The following is a 21,794-nucleotide window of genomic DNA, read 5'->3' as shown; positions in this document are numbered from 1 at the left end:
AACTGAAATGTGAGACAAATAAAAGCTCCTCCTGAATCTTCATTAGATCATACTGTAGATAAATAACACATTAGATTTAACCGTTTCATAAGCTGTTATTGAATGCCTAAATGTTTCCGTTCTAGCTTTTAAATATTAATTTAATATGAAAACTATTTTAGTGGTAGTGGGTAAACATGGACTCACTCCATTACAGTATATAAGGTTCAGTAGAAGTAACATTGGGATGAATCAAACTTTTGATATTGTCATAATTATTAATAATGGCATCTCTCATTTAAGTAAATTCAGTGAAATTCAATTCAGAGACACATATGACATTAAAGAGTCATGTAATGGGAGTGTGGCGCTCCTGGAAGTGGGAGGCGCTAGTGAGACACAGACACATAGAGGTCTCTCATCCAATTCATTTCCTTTCCCAGAGTGGTCCATAATTAACTTTTGCTTGGTTGGCACTTCCAACCAGATATAAGGAGGCTGAGGCCCCAGCATCCATAAGTCAGATGCCTTTGTGGTAAGACCTCTCCACCTCCTTAGATTTTTACATTTGTCTCATCTTTGCACTCAGCATCTGAGGCAGTAGCTATCTGCACTGTTTGAATTGACTTCTGCATGTCTCTTGTAAGATTTGACAATATGCAATCAAGTGGCATTGGTTTAAAAAAAAGTTTTTTATGTGTTTTTCTTTAACTGTGTATTACTTCAAATCTGTAACTTCCTTTTATGTCCAAAAGTGGTGCTCCTGCACTTAGTTAAGGGAGTGGTCTAGAATGTAACTGGGTTTTCAGGGGTATCCTTTTAAATTCTTCATAGAATGTGTAGTAAAGTGAGATGCCACTAGGAAAATTATCAGTTGCACCTGTATTTGAATTTGACATGGCTGTAATTATTATTTAGTTAAATGTTTTTTAGCCGTTCGGGGGCTAAATGATAAGGCTTTAGTCTTGTGCGTTTTCACAACATTCCATTTGCTTTGTTCCAGCCATTATTATGAGCCGTCCTCCCCTCAGCAGCCTCCACTGCTTTAGATTTGTGCGTTTTCACAACACCTTATGTTTCACAGGGTCCTCCAAGAAGTACACATTCATCTGTAGAAGGGGAAAAAGAAGGTGAGACATGGTTTGAGTCTTCACATAAAAAGTGATGAGAATATTCTGAGAGATACCGCTCACCTAACTCTGTTGACTGGGGAGGAAGCACCACAGAGTCAATCATGTTTCTTGTTTCATCTGTTTGCTAGTGATCCGTCACCATGAGTACGGATGCTGAGATGCAAATCTACGGCAAGGCTGCCATATACCTCCGTAAGTCTGAGAAGGAGAGGATGGAGGCACAAGCCATGCCCTTTGATTCAAAGAACTCCTGCTATGTGACAGACAAGGTGGAGCTGTACCTTAAGGGTCTGGTCACTGCCAGGGCCGATGGGAAGTGTACTGTAACAGTCACCAAACCTGACGGTTCTAAGGAGGTAAGCCTGATCTGAAAAGTATTCAAGTTCAAGCTCGAGTAATTACTCTATTTCTTGAAAAATAATCAAAATTATCTATCAAAAACATTTCAATAGACTATTTAAAATCTTTAACAAAATGTATATTAAGAAGCATTTATAGTTTTTTGTTAGCAGAATATAACCTTCAAACACATCAAGTTTAAAGCTGCTATTTAAAATTGGCATGGAATTTGTGATATTGACAAGTCAAGAATCATGATGTATTTGTCATTGGGTGACAACAAAGTAGTTGGATTAAATGTGGGTCTTTTTTTAACTTGTATTTAATGAGCAAAAAGCATTCAGTCATGTCCACTTTGATCTGCATATAATCTAGATTTCTGACTGTTTCAGGAAGGAAAAGAGTTCAAAGATGCAGACATCTACGAGATGAACCCCCCTAAGTATGACAAGATTGAGGACATGGCCATGATGACCTACCTGAATGAAGCCTCTGTGTTGTATAACCTCAAAGAGCGTTATGCAGCATGGATGATCTATGTAAGAAACCTGCACATACAAACACACACATACATGAACATAAGAAATTCACACATACAGTACTATACATAAATGAATGGTAGAAACCAAAACATATCAATACAGTAGACCCACATCATTATACCAAAGTACACCCACATCCTCACATAAATCCAGGTAAAAGTCCATTTGACGTTGTTAATCCCCTAATTTAATTATGCTTTCACCAGACCTACTCTGGGCTCTTCTGTGCCACGGTGAACCCCTACAAGTGGCTCCCCGTGTACGACGCAGAGGTTGTCAACGCCTACAGAGGGAAGAAGAGGATGGAGGCTCCACCCCATATCTTCTCCGTCTCTGACAATGCCTTTCAGTTCATGATGATTGGTACGAGCTCTCATGGATGCATGGATGGATGGATGGATGGATGGATGGATGGATGGATGGATGGATGGATGGATGGATGGATGGATGGATGGATGGATGGATGGATGGATGGATGGATGGATGGATGGATGGATGGATGGATGGATGGATGGATGGATGGATGGATGGATGGATGGAGGGATGGTTGGTTGGATGGATGTCCATAAATGCGTATGGATCTCAAAGTCCATAAGTGCATCAATGGAAGTTCTAATGTGCTATAAAATAGGTATCTACTGTTTTCTAGTCTAGGTAATAACAGTTTGCTGGGAATATCTGATTCCACTACCCTTGAATGGAAAATGTTCCAAATTGAAATTCGTGATGATGCTATGAATGCAATAATGTCCCCATAATGTTGCTTGAGTATGATAAGCAATATGTTTTTTGGTTACAGATAAGGAGAACCAGTCCGTCCTGATTACGTAAGTTGTTTACTAAAATGTCATTGAGAAGGTGTTTCTATTGTAATAAATTGGGTCTCTTGGTGTGATGAAATACATGACATTATGAATGGATTAGGACATTGATGAGTAATAATGAGTCGATGATTGAGAATATTTGTTAATGATTTACTTATGTTAGAAAACAGGTCAACAGTGTATTCTCAAATGGTATTTCTTAGTGAAAGCCAATCTGACACTCAAACATGTAACTAAAACCCCTCTTTCTCTGTCATATAAACCAGTGGAGAATCCGGTGCAGGAAAGACTGTCAACACCAAGCGTGTCATCCAGTACTTTGCAACCATTGCAGTGTCTGGTGCCAAGAAGGAAGCAGAACCTGGCAAAATGCAGGTAGGTTGTTCTTATGTTTGCCTTTTTAACACATTTCAAGCAATCAAGACAAAATTACTTTACCAGTTTCTGAGCAACTTGTGTTTGTTTCAATCAGGGGTCTCTTGAGGATCAGATCATTGCAGCTAACCCTCTGCTGGAGTCTTACGGTAATGCCAAGACAGTGAGGAACGACAACTCGTCTCGCTTTGTAAGTATAATAATAATAATAATATGCCATTTAGCAGACGCTTTTATCCAAAGCGACTTACAGTCATGTGCGCATACATTTTTACGTATGGGTGGTCCCGGGGATTGAACCCACTACCCTGGCGTTACAAGCGCCATGCTCTACCAATTGAGCTACAGAGGACCACAAAAGTATGAAGGGCATACTGTGGAAGTTACCTTATATTGGAAAAATGTAATTCAGTAGTTCCCTATTGTTATACAGATTTAACATCTTATTTTGATCACTCTTTTGTTGCTGAAAATTTTAAATTCAAACTTGTAGTGTATTCGAGGTTCTAAAATTAGTAATTTCCTTTCAGATTTGATTTGCTGTATTATTTCTTTGGTATCAACCCTACATAAAAATGTCCATTATTTATAATCCACATAATAATTCACATTTCCAGTTGCTGCAGGATTATTTTCCTGCTGTAGAAAACTGGAGCCTACATCTGTATCAACAGATCCAATATTTGTCCAACAAACTGTAACATTTAAAGGGGTCTATCAAAGTAAAATGTTAGATTTATTTGTTGACCTATTTCTAACCCCCATGCACTACTATAGGGTAAATTCATCAGGATTCACTTCCAAGGTGGTAAACTGGCTAAAGCTGACATTGAAACCTGTGAGTTGGTTTTGATTGTTTCTCAATGCTTTCCTAAATACACACAGATTATTTTTTGGAGATCATCAAACTTAAATGTATCTCATGTTCTCTCTCTCGCTCCTTTCTCTCTCTCTTTGTGTCATTCACTCGCTCTCTCTTTTACCCTCAGACCTGCTGGAGAAGTCCAGAGTGTCCTTCCAGTTGCCCGATGAGAGAGGCTACCACATCTTCTTCCAGATGATGACAGGCCACAAACCTGAGCTAGTTGGTACGGCAAAGTAGAGGTTCAGCGGAAATCTTTCCCACCCCCATCTATGGAATATATAAAAAATATTAATAATCCACACTAATAATACTATTACAATAATTACATCCAAGGTAACAAGGCATCTAGACATGGGTCAGGTCTTTGGGAAATATCTATCAAGTAATGCACTGTGATCACACTAGTCCACAAGTCTCAGTCCCCTCTTTTGATGCTATTTATTATATACTACATGTATCCTTGAGTCCATCTATTGAGTAAAGGAGGGAGAGATACTGTAGGTAGGACAGCAAAATTCTAAGAGATTTAACTGACAAGCTGTTCTCTGTTGTCCACAGAAATGGCGCTCATCACCACCAACCCCTACGACTTCCCCATGTGCAGCCAGGGTCAGATCACTGTGGCCAGCATCAATGACAATGAAGAGCTGGATGCCACAGACGTGAGTCAAACAAAGGGTTAACCAAACTCTAGATATGGAATGGATAGGACCACTGAATGCACTGTGAAATTCCAACTTGGTGGAAGCTGGGAATGTTCATGTATGTTTTTGTTTGATTCTAAATGCCTTGTGTTAGTTAGGCATGTGCCTCAAGGAACTCTTCATGCCTTTACACTTAGCCTTGAGGCTAATACATGTAAGACATCCACAAGAGAGCACCACTAAGTTTCCTGTGGAGCTGTGTAAAACTCCTTTTGTGCTGCCATCTACTAGTGTGTTGGCCAAGCGTTATCATGTGGAACAGAGAAGACAGTCAAATCTGTCCATCCCACTCGTTATTCAGTGAGCCGCACAGAACTGAAGTGTAACTGAGCAAACTACCGTTCAGTTCATCACTGTTGTACTTCCTCTTTAATGCCAGGATGCCATTACAATCCTGGGCTTCACTAATGATGAGAAGATTGGCATCTACAAGCTGACAGGAGCTGTATTGCACCATGGCAACTTGAAATTCAAGCAGAAGCAGCGTGAGGAGCAGGCCGAGCCAGACGGCACAGAGGGTGAGTCCCACTCATAGATATACAATATGTAAAGCATTAGTCCCATTCCCAGTCCCACTCATAGATATACAATATGTAAAGCATTAGTCCCATTCCCAGTCCCAAACATAGAAATAGAACACGTAAGACAGACAGTGCCACATGAAAGTCAGGCAGGAGATCATTTCTAGAGAACAAATTCCAACCTCCAGAAATGATGGATGTGGGTGAATCAAAACAAAACAAAGAAGTTAGCCAAACTATTTTGTCAGTGTGAAATCAGAAACAAGCCATCTTGTGTGCCTGAGTCTGTTGTTGTTGGTTCTCTCTCTCCAGTGGCTGATAAAATCGCCTACCTGCTGGGCCTGAACTCAGCTGAGATGTTGAAGGCTCTGTGCTACCCCAGAGTGAAGGTCGGCAACGAGTATGTGACCAAGGGACAGACTGTGCCTCAGGTTAGGCGGCCAAACACAGCATCTAACATTTTCTGAGCACTGGAATTATTTTGGGGACAAGTGCATACTTTTGTTTTTCCCAAGCTCGTATCACCTTATCACAAGACATGGTCAATATCTCTTGTATTCATTTGAGGTATTATCATTGCAGGTTAATAACTCAGTCAGCGCTCTGGCCAAGTCTATCTATGAGAGGATGTTCTTGTGGATGGTCATCCGTATCAACGAGATGTTGGACACCAAGAATCCAAGGCAGTTCTATATCGGTGTGCTCGATATTGCTGGGTTTGAGATCTTTGATGTGAGTATGAGACCAGAACAAAACAATTAGATGTGATTGAGATGGATTACAGCCTTGTATGATGAAATTATCCCTTTGAAAATTCCATCAACAGTACAACAGCATGGAACAGCTGTGCATCAACTTCACCAATGAGAAACTGCAACAGTTTTTCAACCACACCATGTTCGTCCTGGAGCAAGAGGAGTACAAGAAGGAGGGAATCGTCTGGGCCTTCATTGACTTCGGCATGGACTTGGCTGCCTGCATTGAGCTTATTGAGAAGGTAAGCGGTCTGTGTGGATTATAATGGACTGTAACAGCAAAGCTCATATGGAGCTCTGTGTGAAATATTATCACAGTGGTACAACGTACAGTAGTGGTGCCTGGGTAAAAATCACTGGGGAAGCCAAGACAGTTACATGACCTATAGCATGGTCAGTCAAGTTAATTTTAATACTACTAAACATCAATTGATTTAGAACTACAGAGAGTTACCGCAAGTCGCAAAGAAAACAGGAGCTGCCTCCCTCCACTATTCCAGCACCATTTCAACTTCAACATTTCAACATCATCAAATCACCTATGCTTAGTCTAATACAGTGACAACCAAAAGATTCCAAAAACTATTTTAGTCCTATCAACGTAAGCTAAATATCATGTGGCTGTCTATGGTATTAATTTATGTGTGTGTAAGTAGAAAAAACATCCCTTCTTGAAGAGAAACTCCAATGCCATCCTCCTCTCTTTCATGTTGCTGAAACGGTCTATGACTCTGTCATACATTACACACTGTAAATGTTTGTTGTCCTAGGCTACCTGGCTAAAACTATTGCTCACTATTCTAACTTCCTTTCCTGGGCAACGATTAGCTAGTTACCATTAGCCTACCACATCTAGCTACATATTGAATCTTCCATACTCTCAGGCCAGAGGCACAATGTATGAATTTATGGATAGGTGATAATCGCTGTTAGAATAATTGGCCAGTACGGAAAATTAAGTAAAACTATGAGAACAAATCCCAATCTCCGTCCAAGGCTAATTTAGGAAAGGGCCAATTTTAGCTAACTAGCTATCCACCGGAGGACAACAACACAACGAGTTGCAACAATTGAAGTTTTATTTTGTCAATGACTTTGGCTTGATGTGATGTGATTGGTGTGAAGCCAAATCCAAACTGGCTTCACTTGACAAATTTTTTGGTGCACCAGGACCACTCACAGATTAGCTCATTCAGTTTAGCTCAACTCTTATTCGGTGTTATTGTATTTAAAAAAATATCAAGGGAGGCCAAATGCTCGCTGGCTTCCCTTGCATTCAATGCTCCAATATCATACTATTTTAGACCAGACAGTATCAGATAGAAGGGCTACACATACAGAGACAGAGGGGCGCAGTTTAGCTCGTAGGCTTTACCTGGTGACATCCGTTCAGCCTCTTGCCAAGCGAGACGAAATATACATTATTTTAAATCTTTAAAAAAATTGGCACCCATGAATATATGCCACTGACAAATTATCTAACTGTTGAGAACAATATGTTTCCTATTATGTGTCCCTAAATTAATATAATCCTATAATAGCATTTTTACTAGGGGTGTAACGATCCATCTACTACATCGATGTATCGATTTATATTCATATGATCCAACTACATCGATCTGTGCTCGGCGAGTTGGCCTTTTGGACAACATATATCGATCTAACATCGTTTTAAAATGTAATAAATCGATTGTATCGATACTAGGAAATAACACATTGGATTTAAGCACGTCAGACTTTATATGCAGGGGTGCACATAACTGGTACGCAGATACGCAAGCGCGACAAAAATCAGGAATGCGTAATGCCACTTGTGTTATTACGCGCCTTTGCGTACTTGACCGATCTTCTCATCTAACCTTACAAATGACATGTTGCTTGTCAACTACTGTCAGGGATGTCCAAAAAGCAACAGACATTAAGCAGATTCGTTGGCGTTTCGCCACCTACAAAGAAACGCCAACTGGAGCCAGAGCCGAAGAAAATACTTTTTTCGGAAAAGTGGCTTGAAGCTAACGATGAGCGCACTGAAATGTGGTGCAAGATTTGCCGCTCAAATCCACATCTAGCAGACAAAACAGGTGCATTTTATAAAGGCTCAAAGAATTTCAACCATCCTTTATTTGACAAACATGAAAAGAGCAAGGAGCACACGAATGTGGCGCAAGCCATTGCTAAAAGCTAGCCGAGAATAAATGTCCAGTCGCCGAGACAAGCTGAATGAAGAACAGCGGCAAGCTCTGTTTAATATTTTTCTCTTTCCATAAAGCTAAACACGCACGTCCCATGTCTTCCTATTCTGAGGATGTTCCTTTACTGAATGCTTTTTGATGGATCTGAGGACATCACAAAAACTGAGCAGGAAATAGTTTACATTGTGTCTGTGTCCAGCAACGGAGAGTTTACTTCAGACTTTATTGGACTGATTGAATTGGGTGCTGACCGAACCGCACAGGCCATAACAGACGGACTTGTGAGACTTTTGGTAAGTTTCATAATACCAGATGGTCTGCATGGAGTCATGAAACACTGTTAAAAATATCAAGACTATTGCCAGCCATTAAAATGCAACTGGTTACCAGGTATTTATTTCAGTCACACTGGTTGAATTTTTGGCTAAAAGGTTACAGTATCGATTTCAAGTCACTGAATCGTTTCGGATCGTATCGTTCTAAATGAACCAATATCGTCCTTGAATCGTATCGACAACCACGAATCGTGATACAAATCGAATCGTTGTTAAAACGAATCGTTACACCCCTAATTTTTACTGAAGGAATAAATGTGATCCTAAATGGAAATATCACTAATTTGATATACATCTCTTTTCGTAAAGCCATTGGGCATCTTCTCCATCCTTGAAGAGGAGTGCATGTTCCCCAAGTCTTCAGACACTACCTTCAAGGACAAGCTGTACGCCCAGCATCTTGGGAAAACACAGGCATTTGAGAAGCCCAAGCCTGCCAAAGGCAAGGCAGAGGCCCACTTCTCCCTGGTGCACTACGCCGGTACTGTGGACTACAACATCACTGGCTGGCTGGAGAAGAACAAGGACCCCCTGAACGACTCAGTTTGTCAGCTGTACCAGAAGTCTGGAGTCAAAATTCTGGCTGCCCTGTATCCTCCTCCCCCACCTGAGGGTAAGACTAGCATCACGTCAAAATATTTAATTAAGCACCAGTTATAACTCAGACCAAATGTTCTTAAAATCTTTGAATGTATCCCAATTTCTCATGGCGTTTCACCGGGTTAATTTATTCATACACTTGGTTAATTCAATCATACAATAGGTGTTATTTTACATAATCTCATTGGCAGCATTTGCCTCTAGATAAGTGTGAAGTTAACCAGAGATTCTCTGGTTTATAATTAATGTGCTTGCTGAAGACAAGACCACTCTAGATTTCTTACTCTTATTATTATTCTATTTATTCCACCCGCTCTAGGAAATGTACTTTTCTAGTTATCTTCAACTTTTCCCCATTTTAACAGATAAAGCCAAGAAAGGAGGCAAGAAGAAGGGTGGTTCCATGCAGACTGTGTCCTCCCAGTTCAGGGTGAGCTTTTGAAAGTTTTATTCAGACCTTCAAAAGGTGCCTTGATTATCATAAATGATGTCTGAGAAAATGGTTTGTAACCCTCTTACAGGAGAACTTACATAAGCTGATGACCAACTTGAGGAGCACTCATCCTCACTTTGTGCGCTGCCTGATCCCCAACGAGTCAAAGACTCCAGGTACAAGAAATATTGAGTTAAATATTACATCTTATCAGTACAGTATCAGTGACTTTAACAATCTCAATCTTTAACCTGTTTATGAGTATTAAAAGAGACTTGGTTTGTTTTACCAGGTCTGATGGAGAACTTCCTGGTTATTCACCAGCTCAGGTGTAATGGTGTGCTGGAGGGTATCAGGATCTGCAGAAAGGGCTTCCCCAGCAGAATCATCTATGCTGACTTCAAGCAGAGGTACACACAAACACACACACACAGAAAGATCTGCTCCAAGGGATTCCCCAGCATCAGAATAGGCTTACTTTTTACGAAATATTACCAACATATTACAACTTGACATATGTTATAAATGACTCCTCATTCAGGTACAAAGTACTGAATGCCAGTGTCATCCCCGAGGGCCAGTTCATGGACAACAAGAAGGCTTCTGAGAAGCTGCTTGGTTCCATTGATGTGAATCACGAAGATTACAAGTTTGGACACACCAAGGTCAGTCAAATACCCCCAGCAAAAGCTGACAACAAAACACAACTTCAATAATAATTTAAACCCTTACCATATAAAATCTCTCCAGTTGATCTATCCATCCTTTTGTTCTTTCTTCTTCATTTAACTAAAGGAAAAGGTGGAAAAACATTGTAGCGTTTACTTCAACGTCATACAAGTATAGAAGACAAATTAAACTCATTATCATGTGCATTGTGTCAGAGTGGTATGGCTGCAGTTATCTGTATCTGTGGACATTATTAATCTACAACTGTACAATAACTAACAATTTAGAAACATCCTATCCCATGGTTAGTTTGTAACCATTGCAAAGTTAATGTTGTCAAATCAATCTAGTGGAGTTGTTCCCCTCTTTTGATTCAACCCTTTCTATCTGTCACCATCTGTGGTTCCATTGACCATGCTAACCTGTGTCTCAGGTGTTCTTCAAAGCCGGTCTTCTGGGTGTCCTGGAGGAGATGAGAGATGAGAAGCTGGCCACTCTGGTCGGCATGGTCCAGGCTCTCAGCCGTGGATTCCTCATGAGGAGAGAGTTTAGCAAGATGATGGAGAGGAGGTGAGGAATAGTGGACATCTTGGCAAAGCTTTCTGTCAACCACCTGTATCTAATGCATTATGACTACATGCTGTATATGCTGTGAGTTGTTCAGAATGAGAAAGTACGTCTTATAATGATCTATTAAAGCTTTTGGTTAATTCATTTATAAAGTCAAAAAATGGATGTAGCAAATAAGGATTCTATCTTTATAGCTTCAGTTTGGGGTTTGGCTGATCAATTGTCATTTAAATGTGAGGTATTTACCCATTCATTATTGAAGAATACAAAATGCCTCATGAGCTTAGCATGACCTGTCAGTCCTTGCATCTAGACCGCTGTCTGTGAATTTAAGAGGGGTTACACTTCCCTAGCACCATTCCTCAGCTGTAAACAAACAGTGGCGGGGTTGTTCTGTTTTGTTGTTCTTTGAATCCCAGAATGTAGCTTTAAGCATGTCACTCACCATGCCACCCTATCCTTTCTGTCGACCAGAGAATCCATTTACGCCATCCAGTACAACGTCCGCTCATTCATGAATGTGAAAACCTGGCCATGGATGAAGTTGTACTTCAAGATCAAGCCCCTGCTGCAGAGCGCTGAGACTGAGAAGGAACTGGCCAACATGAAGGAGAACTATGATAAGATGACGGTAGACCTGGCCAAGGCTCTGGCCACGAAGAAGCAAATGGAGGAGAAGTTGGTGTCCCTGACGCAGGAGAAGAATGACCTGGCACTTCAAGTTGCATCTGTGAGTGAAAAACACCTCATATGGGCATATTTACACACACATGAATACACACACATATGAACACATTGTGAAGTATGTGGCTAACTCACACATTGTTATTGTCCATGTTATGTATTTCATTAATTTCTATTGATTTGCTCTGACCTTGAATATACAAAGTGAGGCCGCTGATTATTTCTCGTGTTCTGAAACCAGGAAGGAGAGAGTCTGAACGATGCTGAGGAAAGGTGCGAGGGGCTCATCAAGAGCAAGATCCAGCAGGAGGCTAAACTCAAAGAGACGACCGAGAGGCTGGAGGATGAGGAGGAGATCAATGCTGAGTTGACTGCCAAGAAGAGGAAGCTGGAGGATGAGTGCTCTGAGCTGAAGAAGGACATTGATGACCTGGAGCTCACCCTGGCCAAAGTGGAGAAGGAGAAGCACGCCACTGAAAACAAGGTCTAGTGTCTTACCATAGACAGTCTAACCAAACAATAATCCAAACAATAATCAACTAAAAAAATAGCTTAACAGAAATGGAATTCAAGTCATATGACACAAAATAGTTGAATTTCAGTTGCAGTGTACTCCCCACATTCATTCATCTAGTGTTGAATCTATAGTACAGTAATTGTTGACGCAATTATAACCTAAATGAAATGAATGCAATATATAACAAACTAAATCTCCCCTTTATGGTGAAGTATAATTATGTTGTGACCATTTTCAGGTTAAAAACCTGACAGAGGAGATGGCATCTATGGATGAGAGTGTTGCCAAGCTGACCAAGGAGAAGAAAGCCCTCCAAGAGGCCCACCAGCAGACACTGGACGACCTGCAGGCAGAGGAGGACAAAGTCAACACTCTGACCAAGGCCAAGACCAAGCTGGAACAGCAAGTGGATGACGTGAGTGGAGTTCGACATTTTAACCATGATAGAATGTAAGATGATATTATCTTCAGTTGTTTAGATTAAACAATATATGTGTTTTTATCTTATAGCTTGAGGGTTCTCTGGAGCAAGAGAAAAAGCTCCGTATGGACCTAGAGAGATCCAAGAGAAAGCTGGAGGGAGATCTGAAACTGGCCCAGGAGTCCATAATGGACCTGGAGAATGACAAGCAGCAAGCTGATGAGAAAATCAAGAAGTAAACACAAACAAATGACTACAGTATCAGCTGCTATAATGATTGTTCTTGATTAATTATGAATTAGCATTTGCATGTGATTAAAAGCAACGTGAATGTTATTATACTCCCTTTACACTATCAAACCTAAACCAACTCTGCAATCAACGTGTTTCTGTTTCTTAGGAAGGAGTTTGAGACCACTCAGCTCCTCAGCAAGATTGAGGATGAGCAGTCTCTGGGAGCTCAGCTGCAGAAGAAGATCAAGGAACTCCAGGTACAGTACAGGATATACGCTCCAGTACAGAAAAGCACACACCTGAATCATTTCCTGAAAACCACTTTCTGGTAGCCGACAGTTTTCCTGGTGGCTTCTAATGGCTCAGTAGGTTGGAAGATGGTGTTTCTGGTTGGTGCTTCTTACCATTGTGGTTTTGGTTCCTGCATGGGACACTGTCTACTGAATATATTAGTGTAACTGGCTTTGTATTAACACATTTATGCAACATATACCTACTATTATTATTTTGTGAGGTTCAATTGTTTCAACTGTATTGTAGTGTTCATCCCCCCTGCTCTTGTCCCCTGTTCTAGGCCCGTATTGAGGAACTGGAGGAGGAAATTGAGGCTGAGCGTGCTGCCAGGGCTAAGGTTGAGAAGCAGAGGGCCGATCTCTCCAGGGAACTTGAGGAGATCAGCGAGAGGCTGGAGGAGGCCGGAGGCGCCACTGCTTCTCAGATTGAGATGAACAAGAAGCGTGAGGCTGAGTTCCAGAAGCTGCGTCGGGATCTTGAAGAGTCCACCCTGCAGCACGAGGCCACAGCCGCCGCTCTGCGCAAGAAGCAGGCCGACAGTGTGGCTGAGCTCGGGGAGCAGATCGACAACCTGCAGCGCGTCAAGCAGAAGCTGGAGAAGGAGAAGAGCGAATACAAGATGGAGATTGATGACCTCTCCAGCAACATGGAGGCCGTCGCCAAGGCTAAGGTGAGTAGTGATGTTTTGGTCAAGCAGTGTTGAGGAGGGTCAACTACATTACCATTCAACTGAACTGAGGTTGACAGGAGTCACATATATAAAGTAATGATGGTACATGTTTCACTAACAGGGCAATCTGGAGAAGATGTGCCGTACTCTTGAGGACCAGCTGAGCGAGCTCAAGACTAAGAATGATGAGAATGTTCGCCAGGTCAACGACATCAGCGGACAGAGGGCCAGACTCCTGACAGAAAATGGTACCATCAACAATGAACTACAACCCAATGCTTTCCTTCAGTAGAACACAATAACGTGTTGGGGGCTGTATCCACATAGTTTCTACTGTACTATTCACCAACTAACATTGCCCTATGATACCATTTTCAATCTTAGAGAACAGAGACCCTATTAACTAGATATCCCTCTATCCCTGCAGGAGAGTTTGGCCGCCAGCTGGAGGAGAAGGAAGCCCTGGTGTCTCAGCTGACCAGAGGAAAACAGGCCTTCACCCAGCAGGTGGAGGAGCTGAAGAGGGCGATTGAGGAGGAGGTCAAGGTAAAATGGACTCCACTGTCCATAGAGTTTAGAGCAATATCTTCATATAGATGGTGACTACGTGACCCTCAGAGACTCCTACTGTCTCTCCACCCTCAGAGACTTCTACTGTCTCTCCACCCTCAGAGACTCCTACTGTCTCTCCACCCTCAGAGACTCCTACTGTCTCTCCACCCTCAGAGACTTCTACTGTCTCTCCACCGTCAGAGACTCCTACTGTCTCTCCACCCTCAGAGACTTCTACTGTCTCTCCACCCTCAGAGACTCCTACTGTCTCTCCACCCTCAGAGACTCCTACTGTCTCTCCACCCTCAGAGACTTCTACTGTCTCTCCACCCTCAGAGACTCCTACTGTCTCTCCACCCTCAGAGACTCCTACTGTCTCTCCACCCTCAGAGACTCCTACTGTCTCTCCACCCTCAGAGACTTCTACTGTCTCTCCACCCTCAGAGACTCCTACTGTCTCTCCACCCTCAGAGACTCCTACTGTCTCTCCACCCTCAGAGACTCCTACTGTCTCTCCACCCTCAGAGACTTCTACTGTCTCTCCACCCTCAGAGACTTCTACTGTCTCTCCACCCTCAGAGACTCCTACTGTCTCTCCACCCTCAGAGACTCCTACTGTCTCTCCACCCTCAGAGACTCCTACTGTCTCTCCACCCTCAGACTCCTACTGTCTCTCCACCCTCAGAGACTCCTACTGTCTCTCCACCCTCAGAGACTCCTACTGTCTCTCCACCCTCAGAGACTCCTACTGTCTCTCCAACCTCAGAGACTCCTATTGTCTCTCCACCCTCAGAGACTCCTACTGTCTCTCCACCCTCACAGACTCCTACTGTCTCTCCACCCTCAGAGACTCCTACTGTCTCTCCACCCTCAGAGACTCCTACTGTCTCTCCACCCTCAGACTCCTACTGTCTCTCCACCCTCAGAGACTTCTACTGTATCTCCACCCTCAGAGACTCCTACTGTCTCTCCACCCTCAGAGACTTCTACTGTCTCTCCACCCTCAGAGACTCCTACTGTCTCTCCACCCTCAGACTCCTACTGTCTCTCCACCCTCAGAGACTTCTACTGTCATTTGTTTGTCTATCTCTCTAATATCTCTTTGTCTTTCTCTTTCGCAGGCTAAAAACGCACTGGCCCATGGTGTCCAGTCTGCCCGCCATGACTGTGACCTCCTGAGGGAGCAGTTTGAGGAGGAGCAGGAGGCCAAGGCAGAGCTGCAACGCGGCATGTCCAAGGCCAACAGCGAGGTGGCTCAGTGGAGGACTAAGTATGAAACTGATGCCGTCCAGCGCACAGAGGAGCTGGAAGAGGCCAAGTGAGTCACACGCAACAGCAAACACTCAAATATAGGGTGTGGATGTTGAGGGTGGTAGGGGGGCTCTGAGAAAATGTTACGTCAATATATATTGTAACATTTGTTTCAAAACTACAAAACCACCTAACAGGAAAAAGCTGGCCCAACGTCTGCAGGAGGCTGAGGAGACCATTGAGGCGACCAACTCCAAGTGTGCCTCCCTGGAGAAGACCAAGCAGAGGCTGCAGGGAGAGGTGGAGGACCTCATGATTGACGTTGAGAGAGCCAACGCATTGGCCGCCAACCTCGACAAGAAGCAGAGGAACTTTGACAAGGTAAAAATGAAAACCTAATTTTCTGCTACATAATCAATTGTAGTTTAATTGTAGCATGTTTCTGATTTAAATCTCTTCATCTATGACTTCTAATGAAAATCCCATGTATTTCCCTAGGTTCTGGCAGAGTGGAAGCAGAAGTATGAGGAGGGTCAGGCAGAGCTGGAAGGAGCTCAGAAGGAGGCTCGCTCTATGAGCACTGAACTCTTCAAGATGAAGAACTCCTACGAGGAGGCTCTGGATCATCTGGAGACTCTAAAGAGAGAGAACAAGAACCTGCAACGTGAGCATTTGACAGCAATTCTATTTGGCTCATGTTTGATTAGCAAGATGAATTATTGTTAATTAATGAACTGTTATTATGATTCAATGTCAACTTCAGTGCATTGGTGATATCCACTGAAAATCTCCCAAGTCTAAACTGCTCCTGTGTGTGTGTGTGTGTGCAGAGGAGATCTCTGACCTGACTGAGCAGATCGGAGAGACTGGCAAGAGCATCCATGAGCTGGAGAAGGCCAAGAAGACCGTGGAGACAGAGAAGTCTGAGATCCAGACCGCTCTGGAGGAGGCTGAGGTACAAACTACAGCTGTTTGATGGGAAAAGCAGTGTTACACTAGCCAATGCCAGCTACAGGCTAATGCTCCCTGCTTTGGTGTTTATTGTAGTCATATATATATTTAATTCCTTGTACACATCCAAATATATTGAACACAATACGCATTACTTATTTTCTTTGTCCAGGGCACACTGGAGCACGAGGAATCCAAGATTCTGCGTGTGCAGCTGGAGCTCAACCAGATCAAGGGTGAGGTGGACAGGAAGATTGCTGAGAAGGACGAGGAGATGGAGCAGATCAAGAGGAACAGCCAGAGGGTGGTTGACTCCATGCAGAGCACCCTGGACTCTGAGGTCAGGAGCAGGAATGATGCCCTGAGGGTGAAGAAGAAGATGGAGGGAGACCTGAACGAGATGGAGATCCAGCTGAGCCACTCCAACAGGCAGGCCGCTGAGGCCCAGAAACAGCTGAGGAACGTCCAGGGACAGCTCAAGGTAAAGGGACTGGGACATCAGGTTCAAAACCTAAACATGGCTAGGGATTTGTTTGTGAATCTGAGAAATTAAAAAGAGTGGTTTATGTACTAAAGGTAACGATACTGGAGAAATTCGTACCAATTTAAATTTCTGTCACTGATCGATCCTATCGCCCCTACTTCCACAAGTCCTAATGAACATATGTCATTGTGAACCCCAGGATGCCCAATTGCACCTTGATGACGCTGTTCGTGTCGCAGAGGACATGAAGGAACAGGCAGCCATGGTGGAGCGCAGAAACGGTCTGATGGTGGCTGAAATCGAGGAGCTGAGAGTTGCTCTGGAGCAGACAGAGAGAGGCCGCAAAGTGGCTGAGACTGAGCTGGTAGACGCCAGCGAGCGTGTTGGACTGCTGCACTCCCAGGTATGGGTCAAAAGCCATTTCCAATGGAACTCAACCAAGCATACAGTTTAAACACACCTGGAATTTGACAGTGCTTACTTTAGATTTTCATAATTTCAGCCTTGTGACTTGTAAGTTCTCTTGAGAGTTTAAAAAATGGTCTTATTTCATCCTTCAGAACACCAGCCTTCTGAACACCAAGAAGAAGTTGGAGACTGACCTGGTGCAGGTGCAGGGAGAGGTGGACGATATTGTCCAGGAGGCCAGGAATGCAGAGGAGAAGGCCAAGAAGGCCATCACTGACGTGAGTTCTTTAATTACATCGACTTGATTTGTCCCCAAGTGCCAATGGTAGCTGGGCTGGTTAAGAACAACAAAGATCTTAGAGGGACGTTATGATTGGTGCCAATTGGTGCATAAATTAAACAAACTACTTTTCCAGGCGGCCATGATGGCTGAGGAGCTGAAGAAGGAGCAGGACACCAGCTCTCACCTGGAGAGGATGAAGAAGAACCTGGAGGTCACAGTCAAGGACCTGCAGCACCGCCTGGATGAGGCTGAGAATCTGGCCATGAAGGGAGGCAAGAAGCAGCTCCAGAAACTGGAGTCCAGGGTGAGTTAACAGCAGGATGGATTAGGGTGGATTGAAAGACAGATTGCTGGAAATTAATTTGATCATATAAAAATACATAATAGCCTCCATGCAGGTTTACTGTTACTTCTATAGTGCATGGCATGACTAATCAAGTCTCTGGCCCTGGGAAATGTTAAGTCCCCCTTCTTGGCATTAGAGAGAAAATGTTGCCGTTTTAAAGCTAATTTCCTGCAATTCTACACATTTTGCCTTTTTAAATGTTAAATGATGGTGCATTTATGATCATAACAAAACAAATTATAATAATTCTACACTTATTTAGTGGAGTTGAGCCAAGACCTTCAAATAAATACAAATGTATTACTCTAGTAGCTTCGTTCAGGCTTGTACAGTTGTCGCAGCAGACTTCTTCTAAACTGCCATTTCATTAGTAGTAAGAAAAAACAACAAATATAAATTCACAATACACATCAACACACAATATAATGTACATTCATCCACTTTATATCATAGTAATCATTTGTTACATCTAGTTACATTTGTTTCATTTCTCTCTATAGCGACATGTCTCATTCACCGGCCGTTGCTAGGGAAGCTAGCGTTGCTATGCAGGTTTTCCAGCCAGAAGGGTAACGGCTGAATTAGTTTGTAGGCTAGAGGACTTTAATAAGTTCATAAAACCTGAAAACACAACATAACATCTTAACAAACATATGTACATACTCCAGAAACATTACCGTCTCGAATATAGTGCTTTACCAGTCGCTTACCTTCAAAATAAAGATATACCAATGTTTTTATGTCGGTGCTTCTGTCTTGCTGTTGGCTCACTTTGCAAACTTCTCTCAACTGTCATAGCGCGAGCCTCCCATAATAGAAGAAATCTCATAACATTAAAACATGCGAGTGGCGTCCTCTAGTGGCCATACTGGTGCTGCACCAGAAACTGCTAAACTCATGACAAAATTGATAAATAGTCATATTAAAAATACAAGAAGAATTGAGTTGTGAGCCTCCCAGACCCGTTGTGCATCTAAGAGTTAAGAACATAAATTGTGGATTATTAATATGTACTGTATTGCACTCTCTAAACTTTTTCCACAGATCCCTGGTTGTTTAATCTGTTCTTGCTAGAAATATTCATCAACGCATTTAAATGTAAATTCCCCTTTGGGAACCACTGACCTAGATAATGAAAAGTTGTTGGTATTATTACAGACCCCTTCAATTAAATGTTTAGAAGTACATAGGGACAGATAACAGTTGTGCCTCCTTGACTGGGTAGAACACTACACTTCTGTTTTACAAAGATTTGTTACATCTGATTTCACCACCTCAAACATATACGTTTATTTCTTCCACAAAGGTTCGTGAGCTCGAGACTGAGGTGGAGGCCGAGCAGAGAAGAGGTGTAGACGCAGTCAAGGGAGTCCGCAAGTATGAGCGCAGAGTCAAGGAGCTCACTTACCAGGTAAGAGAAAGTGCCTTCTTCACACACTTGACAGTAACACAGACAGGTTTGTGTATAAAACTATACTGACATTGATTCTTTGATCTTCTCCCACAGACTGAGGAGGATAAGAAGAACGTTAGCAGACTTCAGGACCTGGTAGATAAGCTGCAGTTGAAAGTGAAGGCCTACAAGAGGAATTCTGAGGAAGCGGTGAGTCAAATACTCTAAAAGCATACATTTGAAAATGTATTTTCTCCCTACAAAACGTAATGTCCATACGGTTTAGTTGAAGTGTTGCTACAGCACATCAGTCAACAATGACTCAATTGATATTGCAAGTCATTACTGAAGAAATTATACACATTTCTGAGTGCCTCCTATGCCTATGTGTTACTAACTTAAAGGAGAGGGGGTTGAATAATAATTTCCTGGTCTAGTGGTGGTGCTGGAGGCAGCGGTTTGATCCCGTTCCTCCACTCACTTTCTCTGCTGTATCATCTATCTTCCTATATATGTTGCTGTCCTAAATCAGGCTATATTTTTGTTGTTGAAAATACCTTTAAAAACAGATTTTTTATTTGCTAACTGAAGCATCAAACTTTAAATGCTGATGTTTCGCTCTCCATCTCTTTTCTTCACCCAGGAGGAAGCAGCCAATAGCCATATGTCTAAGTTCAGGAAGGTTCAGCATGAGCTGGAGGAGGCTGAGGAGCGTGCTGACATCGCTGAGACTCAGGTCAACAAGCTCAGAGCCAAGACCCGTGACACTGGAAAGGTACAGAACTGCTGCTAAACCTATACCTGACTCATGTTCAAATATGACCACATCAACACCACTTATGATTCAGTCTTCACAGAGGTCAATACTGACATTTTACACTCACTCAACTGTTCTTTGAGAAGCACATTTCAGGTAGGGCAAAAAAATCTAATAAGATTAATTCAGTTGGTACTTCACCCTGAAAATCCAAGCTGAGCGCTGAGCATTAAATGCTTGATCCATTATATTCTTTCCAAGTGTTCATCTATTTATCATGTTCATTATTATTGCTGATCCATTATATTCTATCCAAGTCTATCCATATATTTATCATGTTCATTATTATTACTGATCCATTATATTCTATCCAAGTCTATCCATATATTTATCATGTTCATTATTATTACTGATCCATTATATTCTATCCAAGTCTATCCATATATTTATCATGTTCATTATTATTACTGATCCATTATATTCTTTCTTTCTTCTTACAGGGCAAAGAAGTTGCTGAATAAACAAGACCAAGTCTTATCATTTTCCTGTGTTGCATAAAATATGATTTTCATGGTGAAATGTTGAGCATTGATTAAAAACATGTAGACCTACATACACTTCCTTTGTGACTTTGGACTTATTACTTAGCAAACAGCTTTTTCATACCATAAAATTATTGTACTTTAAATAATGGAGCAATCTGGGATTCCAACAGCAAAAGTGGTCACCCGGACAAAGCAGTCAGTTGTTTTGGTAAACAGCTGAGTGATGAGGCTGGAGAAATGTAACCACTCTCAAATTCTCAGACTGAGCTATGGATGCAAGGACTGCAAGTTTGTTCTTGCTTTATTGAATTCAATGTAGTTCAGCCGGCCTTGGGATTTAAGCTGCTGAGTTAACCAGTCAAACTGCCAAGGTCAGAGGTTCCAAGACCGTTCTAGTCATTCTATTTCTATGGTCATAACACCGTCATAGGACACCACAACACACATATATTAGTCCTGCATGTAACATTTGATCTCTTAACAGACTAAAAGGTTACATCAACACTTCTATCCACATGCCATTGACTAGATGTCCATTAGTACCTGTATCTTGTTGAATTACTGCCCAGCCTCGAAGGGCACTATGATGTAGGTGGAGATCCCAATAACAGGTTTCTCTGTGTTGTTCTTGGCTCTGTAGAAGGCCAGAGCAGTCTCTCCTGGAACCATCTGTATGGTAACACAGCATAGACACTAAGATACCTGTATGGTAACAAAACATATACAATAAGATACCTGTATGGTAACACAACATAGACAATAAGATACCTGTATGGTCACACAACATAGACAATAAGATACCTGTATGGTAACACAACATAGACACTAAGATACCTGTATGGTAACACAACATAGACACTAAGATACCTGTATGGTAACACAACATAGACAATAAGATACCTGTATGGTAACACAGCATAGACACTAAGATACCTGTATGGTAATACAACATATACAATAAGATACCTGTATGGTAACACAACATAGACAATAAGATACCTGTATGGTAACACAACATAGACAATAAGATACCTGTATGGTAACACAACATAGACACTAAGATACCTGTATGGTAACACAACATAGACACTAAGATACCTGTATGGTAACACAACATACAACATAGAAAATAAGATACCTGTATGGTAACACAACATAGACACTAAGA

At 42.1% G+C, this 21,794-nt stretch overlaps 1 protein-coding gene across 1 annotated transcript; it reads left to right on the top strand.

Annotated features, from left to right (window-relative positions):
• Positions 1 to 1,252: 1,252 nt before the first annotated feature.
• LOC311124705 (myosin heavy chain, fast skeletal muscle-like) lies at positions 1,253 to 20,602 on the top strand (the record flags this gene model as incomplete). The annotated part of the gene is made up of 39 exons (XM_084198810.1): positions 1,253 to 1,468; positions 1,844 to 1,990; positions 2,200 to 2,356; positions 2,793 to 2,820; positions 3,084 to 3,192; positions 3,290 to 3,382; positions 3,970 to 4,030; positions 4,182 to 4,280; positions 4,616 to 4,719; positions 5,141 to 5,279; positions 5,595 to 5,713; positions 5,865 to 6,014; positions 6,109 to 6,279; positions 8,874 to 9,177; positions 9,530 to 9,594; positions 9,686 to 9,773; positions 9,890 to 10,007; positions 10,139 to 10,262; positions 10,700 to 10,836; positions 11,311 to 11,566; positions 11,762 to 12,004; positions 12,276 to 12,452; positions 12,548 to 12,693; positions 12,859 to 12,949; positions 13,267 to 13,656; positions 13,778 to 13,904; positions 14,084 to 14,202; positions 15,330 to 15,526; positions 15,657 to 15,840; positions 15,958 to 16,123; positions 16,290 to 16,414; positions 16,583 to 16,891; positions 17,094 to 17,297; positions 17,455 to 17,580; positions 17,719 to 17,889; positions 19,238 to 19,342; positions 19,439 to 19,534; positions 19,968 to 20,099; positions 20,582 to 20,602. The coding sequence occupies 39 exons, from the start codon at positions 1,253 to 1,255 to the stop codon at positions 20,600 to 20,602; spliced, it is 5,814 nt and encodes a 1,937-aa protein (XP_084054936.1).
• Positions 20,603 to 21,794: the final 1,192 nt, after the last annotated feature.

Source organism: Coregonus lavaretus (assembly GCF_964263955.1).
Source record: "Coregonus lavaretus genome assembly, contig: HAP1_SCAFFOLD_79, whole genome shotgun sequence".
NCBI classification, from domain to species: domain Eukaryota; kingdom Metazoa; phylum Chordata; class Actinopteri; order Salmoniformes; family Salmonidae; genus Coregonus; species Coregonus lavaretus.
This window is presented reverse-complemented; position numbering and strand designations above follow the sequence as displayed.